The sequence below is a fragment of the Nicotiana tomentosiformis genome, chromosome 9 (genome assembly GCF_000390325.3).
Source record: "Nicotiana tomentosiformis chromosome 9, ASM39032v3, whole genome shotgun sequence".
Classification (NCBI taxonomy): domain Eukaryota; kingdom Viridiplantae; phylum Streptophyta; class Magnoliopsida; order Solanales; family Solanaceae; genus Nicotiana; species Nicotiana tomentosiformis.
Genome location: NC_090820.1, coordinates 80761867 through 80770699, shown reverse-complemented (window position 1 = coordinate 80770699; position 8833 = coordinate 80761867). Strand labels below are relative to the sequence as shown.

Sequence of the window (8833 nt, the reverse complement as noted above, 5' to 3'; positions counted from 1 at the left end):
AGGCCAGTTGATATCACTTTCTATGCTAGGTGGATCGTTGGGTTTGGTGGGGGGGGGGAGGAGTAGGTAAAGATTAACAGATAATCGAGTTTAGGAGGGTAATTAAGACCAAATCATAGTTTAAGGGTGCACTAAATAAAATGTACCAAATTTAGGGGATCCCTGCCGAAATATACGGTAACTAATGTCACACAATATAAAATTATATCTAAATATCAGTCCTACCACAAGCCTTGAAACTTTGTTGTATCTAAAGGGGAGGTCAGGGAGAGAGGAGCCATCACACATTTGGGACCTAGGGTTTTTCTTTCAAGCTCCATTCGAGAAATGGTGATCCACCTCCACTCAATATGAGTTTTAAAAGTATTTTTGAGTTAATTTCATCCTATTAACACTTCTAATAGCAAGATTATATCATGAAATCCATATATTTCTTCCCAAATCTTCAAAGAGGTAAAAAATAACCAAAGTTTGTTTTTAAAAATTTGGACAATACGAGGTAATACCACTCACTCTCCTTCATATATGATGAGAATTTATGGTAGTAAATAACTTCTATAAAGATTGTTGATGGTTGAAAGTGTTAAGTTAAGGAACCCTATTAAGAAGTGTAATGGTGGTTGGTGTGTGTTGTTAGGAAGAAGATAAATAGTATATGGGTGATTGAGATTATGATTTTAAATAGATTTAATGATGGCCCATTAAATACAATAAATGAGGCGATTGAGATTGGTTTGTACTAAGTGAGCGCAAACGGTGAAATGAGTTAAATTAGCTACCTTACGAATCTTATAGAGACGAGTTGAGTTCCATAAGAATTAGAAGAAAGGAACTAAGATGGTAACAAGAATTGAATCCTATATAAAGATATGCGTTTCTTTGAGAATTGAATTAGTAGGTAAAGATTAACAGATAATCGAGTTTAGGAGGGTAATTAAGACCAAATCATAGTTTAAGGGTGCACTAAATAAAATGTACCAAATTTAGGTGATCCCTGCCGAAATATACGGTAAGTAATGTCACACAATATAAAATTATATCTAAATATCAGTCCTACCACAAGCCTTGAAACTTTGTTTTATTTAAAGGGGAGGTCAGGGAGAGAGGAGCCATCACACATTTGGGACCTAGGGTTTTTCTTTCAAGCTCCATTCGAGAAATGGTGATCCACCTCCACTCAATATGAGTTTTAAAAGTGTTTTTGAGTTAATTTCATCCTATTAACACTTCTAATAGCAAGGTTATATCATGAAATCCATATATTTCTTCCCAAATCTTCAAAGAGGTAAAAAATAACCAAAGTTCGTTTTTAAAAATTTGGACAATACGAGGTAATACCACTCACTCTCCTTCATATATGATGAGAATTTATGGTAGTAAATAACTTCTATAAAGATTGTTGATGGTTGAAAGTGTTAAGTTAAGGAACCCTATTAATAAGTGTAATGGTGGTTGGTGTGTGTTGTTAGGAAGAAGATAAATCGTATATGGGTGATTGAGATTATGATTTCAAATAGGTTTAATGATGGCCCATTAAATACAATAAATGAGGCGATTGAGATTGGTTTGTACTAAGTGAGCGCAAACGGTGAAATGAGTTAAATTAGCTACCTTACGAATCTTATAGAGACGAGTTGAGTTCCATAAGAATTAGAAGAAAGGAACTAAGATGGTAACACAAGAATTGAATCCTATAAGAAGATATGCGTTTCTTTGAGAATTGAATTAGACTTATGAAGAACCGAATGAGTTATATTGATGAAAAACATCTATTATAATTTGTAGCTTAATTCTTGTTGAGTCGTTTAAAATACATGAAGCTATTGTTAGCTAGAAGAACATCCAAGGTATGTATGTTGAGTCGAACTCTTTCGAGTCGAACTCTTTCATAGAATTATTTCTCCAAAACTCCATGTCTTCTATATAGGAAAAAATATGACATGACACGTGGCCGCTTAAAGGAAGGACACGTGGAGCACAAGATGGAGATGGCCACCGAACATAGCTATTCCGCTTGTCACCGGAAGGAATAATGATCATAAAAGGAGTATTAAATGCTTTGCACCCGATAACATTTAAATGCTTTGCACCCGGTAACATCAATGGCCCTCATAATTGACATTAAAGAAGGGAATGATCCTAGGACCTCCTTCCCTAGACATAGCTATAAATAGAGAGCTCAATTATCATTGTAAGGAAAAATTTTCTGGTTAACTTACACTACATTCTATACTACATTTTAATATAATTTTATTCTCTCACTTTTGATCTGATCATTGTTATGCCCGGAAACTCTGTTCCCAGACTCATTAGCTATGCCGTTCTATCTACATTCTAAGTATTTTATCTTTCATTAGTTATTTCATTACTTTTTGGATCAAATTAATTCACTTGTCTAGAAATCACGAACAAATTTAACTGTACCGTTTTACGGGTAAATAGTTTGGCGCCCACCGTGGGGCCTAGGCAGCTGTGCGATTAAATTGATCCTTGCCTTTTTTACTAACGTGTTTCGATTACTTTGTCTTAACAAAAAATCATTAAAAAAATAGCAGATAACACTGTTAACGGCATACACAACCCTGAAATTCAAGGAGAACAGCCTCATTTTGAGGATTCAATCAGTGACACTCGCAATAAGGGTAACGACGCCACACCGGTACATGCCAGGCAGTACCCTCGACAGGTTTGGGAAGCAACTCCTGATGATGCTGATGAGGAGCATGTAGAGAATGCAGTAAGGGTCCTGCAAGAGCAACTGACAGTCATTCTAAGCCATCTCACGCGGCAAGATCAAGTTATGACAGAACTGAAGCAGGCGCTATCAAGTGTCTCAAATAATGCAAACAGGCAAAATCCAGCTCCTCATGATGTTCCCCCAAACCAGATGACGTAGAGAGTTGATAATAACACTCCTAGGGGCGAAGTTGGCTCCGCCGGGGCTGGGGGGAGTAGATCCGGCCTCAACAACGAGAATGATCCGTTCAAGGATGAACTTTTGCGATTCATGAAGGAAGTAAACACCCGCATGGATCAAATCGGCGCACCACCAGTATTAAAAGGCCCAAACTCGAAGAAGTATATTCAATTACCCTATAAGTCGAGTGCTTCCCTGAAATTAATCCCGAAGCAGTTCAAAATGCCTAAAGTGCCAGAGTATGAAGGAACTTCAGATCCGCATGAGCACATTATCACCTACTCAACAACAGTGAAAGGAAATGATTTGGCTCCTCACGAAAATAAATCTGTGTTGCTAAAGAAATTTGGTGAGACTCTTGTGAGGGGAGCTTTAACGTGGTACTCATTATTGCCCGAGCATTCCATAAATTCCTTTGAGATGCTCGCGGATTCTTTTATCAAGGTTCATACCGGGGACAGAAAGGTACAAGCCCGAGAGGGCGACATATTCAGGATCTCGCAGGGAGAATTCGAGTTATTACGAGAGTTCGTTACCCGGTTCCAGAAGGAAAGGATGTTGCTATCGGCAGTTCCGGATGAATGGGCAGCTGAAGCGTTCACCAAAGATTTAAATCCGAGAAGTTCAGATGCTTCCCGGATGTTGAAGGAAAGTCTGCTCGAGTTTCAAGCGACGACTTGGGCAGATGTCCACAACCGGTACTAGTCGAAAATAAGGATCGAATAAGATCAGGTTGGCTTTCCATCGTCGACCAAAGGACGGGAGAAGAACAGAGAAAAAAGGAAAGATTATGTTGACATAGATAGACGGACTTCGAGGGGGCGATTTTTGCCCTACGAGCGGATAGAAGGTCGTGGCAGGAACTTCCGAACGACAGACATGTTCACCGTTGATAGAAAAACCGATCGTGGCCGGACCAACAGAGCGCTACAGGTTAGAGAAATCTCGGGGTCGCGAGATTCTTCTTACCCAAAGTTATCAAAATATAACTTCAATGTAAGTGTCGTAGAGTTTGTGTCGTCCATGAGGAATATCAAAGAGGCACGATTCCCAAGACCTATGAAATCCAATCCCAGCCAAAGAGATCCCAATTTATGGTGTGAATACCATGGCACTAACGGTCATCGGACTGGGGACTAACGACACCTCTGGGAAGAAGTGGCAACACTATTAAAGAATGGTCACCTCATAGAATTCTTGAGTGACCGAGCTAAAAACAACTATGGTCGGAACAGGAGTGACTCGGAAACCTCAAAAGCAGGAGAAGAACCCCCGCGTCAAACGATCAACGTGATCTTCGGAGGAAATGAAATTAATGGGGTCACCTTTTCGTCAGCGAAGAATACAAAAGTGTCGATAACGCATAGTAAGAGGCTTCGGGAAGATGATATCACATTCACGGACGAAGATGTAGACGAATTACTACTGCCGCACAATGACGCACGGGTAATTTCTTTAAATGTGTTAGATTTTATAATTAAACGTGTTTTAGTGGATCCAGGAAGTTTAGATAATATCATACATTGGAGAGTACTGGAGCAAGATAAACTCACCGGAAGCATTATCCCGGTAACGAAACTCCTCGCCGGATTCAACCTCGTAAGCGTGACAACCCAGGGAGAAATTTTGCTGCTCACGAACGTTGAGAGAGTAATAAAGACAACACTCTTCGAAGTGGTAGATGGAGACATGGGTTATAACATCATCTTGGGAAGACCATGGCGGCACGAGATGAAAGTCGTGCCTTTGACATATCACCAATTGTTAAAATTTCCGACACACGAGGGGATCAAACAGATAAGGGGTGATTAACCGGCAGCAAGGAAGATGAAAGCAATTCCGGTTTCCAACAGCAAAGAAAAAGAACATGCGGCATAGCAATTACTGGAACCGACACCTGCCCCCGAACCAGAGGAAGATAACCCGAGGATAGAAGAGTTGGAACAATATCAGGTACCAAGGTATTTTCAAGTACTGGAAGAGACGGGAGCGACAAAATCCACGGCAAAAGAACCGGAGCAAGTTGCATTGTACGAAGAATTCCTAGAAAGGAAATTAAATTTGGGAACAGTACAAAACCCAGAACTCATGTCTGCTTTTTTTTGAATTCCTTAAAACAAACACCGACTGTTTTGCATGGTCGCATGAGGATATGACAGGAATCCCAACGGAGATAGCCTTACACAAGTTAGGCTTGGATCTGAACATACCTCCGATAAGGCAAAATAAGCGCCCTATTGCTGAAGCAAGGAATAAATTCGTCAAGGAAGAGGTAACCCGTTTACTTAATATTGGTTCAATCCGAGAGGTAAGGTATCTGGACTGGCTAGCAAATGTAGTAATAGTACCTAAGAAAAATACTAAATTTCACATGTGCGTAGATTATAAGGATCTTAATAAGGCATGCCCGAAAGACTCATTCCCATTGCCAAATATCGATCAGATGATTGATGCTACATCCGGGCACTAGTTAATGAGTTTCCTCAATGCTTATTCTGGGTACAATCAAATCAAGATGAAACCAGAAGATCAGGAAAAGACTTCGTTTATAACAAATTTTGGTATATATGGTTACAATGTGATGCCCTACGGGCTAAAACAATGCCAGAGCCACTTATCAATAGCTCATGAATAAGATGTTCGAAAAACAATAGGAAGGACTATGGAAGTATATATATACGATATGGTAGTTAAGTCTTTGAATGCAGGCGACCACTTGAAGCATTTGCAAGAAACATTCGACATCATAAGGGAGCACAATATGAAACTTAACCCCGAGAAGTATGCGTTCGGGGTCAGTTCGGGTAAGTTACTAGGATTCTTGGTATCATAAAGGGGAATTGAGGTAAATTATGACAAAATCAAGGCCATAGAGGACATCCCGAATCAATTTTCTAATGTTAAAGAAGTCCAGAGGCTCATAGGGAGATTGGCATCTTTGAGCAGGTTCATTTCCCGTTCATCAAAAAATGTCATCGCTTTTTTGCACTACTCAAAAATAAATACAATTTCGAATGGACACCGGAGTGTCAGCAAGCCTTGAAGGAGTTGAAGAAATATTTGTCAAGCCCTCAGTTGCTCTCAAAATCAAAATAAGGTTAAACGTTGCTAATCTACCTCGTGGTTTCAGAAGTTGCGGTAAGTGCAGTTTTAGTCCGAGAGGATGAAGGTACGCAATCTCCCATTTATTACGTTAGCAAAATTTTAGCGGGAGTAGAAATTTACTACCCACATCTAGAAAAACTGGCCTTAGATCTCGGAGTCGCCGCTCGAAAGTTGCGGCCCTATTTCCAATGCTACCCGATAATTGTGGTAACTACTTTCCCTCTGAGGAATATCCTCCATAAACCCGAGCTCTCGGGTAGGTTGGCCAAATGGGCCGTCGAAATAAGTGAATTTGATGTAGAGTATAAACCGAGGACTGCAATTAAGTCGCAAGTCTTGGCTGACTTCGTGGCCGACTTCAGTCCGGGACTATTGCCTCTGGCAACTAAGGCGGCAATAATAGTTTCAGAATCGACATCGGGAGTTTGGACCTTATTTATGGACGGAGCTTCAAACGTAAAAGGGTACGGGCTCGGAATAGTCTTAATTACGCCTTCGGGGGAAACCTTAAGGCAAGCCATTAGAATGATTCCTTTAACTAACAATGAAGCAGAATACAAAGCTTTGATTGCAGGGCTCGAATTGGCCCGGGGACTTGACTCCAAAGTCATCTAAATCAAATGTGATTCGCAGTTGGTGGTAAATCAGGTCTACGGAATTTTTGAAACCAAAGAGGAACATATGCAACAATACATGGTAAAGGTTTAGGTCTATTGGCACGATTCTGGGAGTTGGTCAATAACTCATATCCCAAGGGAAGATAACGCGGAAGCAGATGCATTGGCAAATTTGGTCTTCTCAACAGAAATCGAAGGATCGGAATCAGGGACGGTAGTATAACTGTTGAACTCGGCCTTGGACGCATATGGTTACTATGAGGTGAATTCGACTTGTTTGGTCTCGGACTAGAGAAACGAAATAATCGATTATCTCGAGCATGGAAAGTTGCCCGAAAACCCCAAAGCATCAAGAGCGTTGCGTGCCAAAGCTTCACGTTATAGCTTCAAGAAAGGCCAATTGTACAGAAAATCCTTTCAAGGCCGTTGGCCCAGTGCTTAGGAGCATCAGAAGCTAACTATGTCATGAGAGAAGTCCATGAAGGGATATGCGGCAACCACTCAGGTGCAGATTCTTTGGTGCTGAAATTAGTTTGGGCAGGGTATTACTGGCCCAGTATAGAACAAGATGCTAAATACTTCGTACGAAAATGTGATAAGTGCTAACGCTACTCACAACTAGTACATCAACTGGCAAAACCTTTGCATTCGGTTCTATCCCCTTGGCCGTTCATGAAATAGGAGATGTACATAGTCGGACCACTTCCACCGACTCCTGAAAAGGTAGGGTTTCTTTTAATTTTGACCGACTATTTTTCTAAATGGGTGGAAGCAGGTCCTTATCAGAAGATCAGAGAACGAGAAGTGGTCGGCTTCCTGTGGAAAAATATAATTTGCAGGTTTGGAATACCAAAAGAGATTGCATGCGACAATGTGCCGTAGGTTTTCGGCGCAAAAGTAACAAAGTTCCTTAAAGACTTGAAAATAAATAGGATTACCTCTTCACCTTATCATCCGAGCACAAATGGTCAAGCGGAGTCAACAAACAAAGTGATTATTCAAAACCTCAAGAAAAGGTTGGAAGAAGCAAAAGGCAACTGGCCTGAAGAATTACCTGGGGTTCTATGGGCCTACCGAACAATGTCTAAGTCAAACATAGGAGAAACTCCTTTTTCCCTTGTATATGGTGCAGAAGATTTGATACCGTTGGAAGTGGGGGAGCCAACCTCCGATATCTCAAAGTAGTAGACTTGGTCTTAAGGAAGGTAACTTAAAACACCCGGGAACTCAACGCGGGTAAGTTAGGCCCAACATGGGAAGGCCCTTACCGGGTTTCAGCTATTACTGGGAAAGGATCATACGAGTTGAAGAACCAAAGCAAAGACAAGTTTCCCAACAACTGGAACGTGGCTCACCTGAAAAGACATTACTGGTGACGAACAACAGTCAAACGAAAAGTATATGCTGCACTTTTTTTCCCTTCGTGCAGTTTTTGTCCCAATTGATTTTTTCTGGCAAGGTTTTTAATGAGGTAGCGATGGAAAGCATACTACGAAGACAACAGTGATAAGACCTTTCATAACAGGGCAAGCGAACGAGTTTCCACTCGGGGACGTTAAGTTTGCTACTGAACGGAGGTTACCCGACCGTTCAAGAGCACAAACCACTAAAGGACTGTTAGGTATTCTTTCGCTCGATAGTATGAGTTCCTAATAGGAAACAAGATATGTTGTCGAGTGAAGGATTACCTAGCAATTCATTGGTGAGATCTTCGAAGACACAAGACTTCCAATATTCCAATTCGCATTCTTCGCATTCGAACACTGGGGGAATGATATGAGGATACGACAACACTGAATGCCAGGCAACACTGAATGCCACGTCAACCGGGAAACAAAAATCCAAAACAGAATACATCATCGGGACCGGAGACTGCGCAACCAGCCCCGTAGAAACAAGTTGTACAAAGATAGCCACAAGTCATGGCAATTTCTTTATAGCCACAAATCATGGCAATTTCTTTTTTGCATAGCAAAATGCTTATGTACTTTTGAAAATAGAAGGAATTAAATGAAATGAAATCCTTTTATTTTTATCTTGTTTCTTGTCCAAACGATGATTAATTTTACCATTTGAAAGTTAAACAAGTAAGTCAAATATTTGTGCCATAATGAATATGAGACGTCCTACTCAAGAGCATTGTAAACATAAGAGGGCCCTCTCTTATAAAAACCCTCACGTTAAAGGGTTGGTT

The 8833-nt window shown here is 40.7% G+C and overlaps 1 protein-coding gene across 1 annotated transcript; it reads left to right on the top strand.

The window, feature by feature from the left end:
• Window positions 1-3139: 3139 nt before the first annotated feature.
• Window positions 3140-3622, top strand: LOC138899078 (uncharacterized). Its single transcript, XM_070185193.1, has one exon. The coding sequence runs from the start codon at window positions 3140-3142 to the stop codon at window positions 3620-3622; it is 483 nt and encodes a 160-aa protein (XP_070041294.1).
• Window positions 3623-8833: the final 5211 nt, after the last annotated feature.

Bases quoted from the DNA above. Each gene is read 5' to 3' on its own strand.
- LOC138899078 (XM_070185193.1), top strand. From the start codon at position 3,140: ATGCCTAAAGTGCCAGAGTATGAAGGAACTTCAGATCCGCATGAGCAC.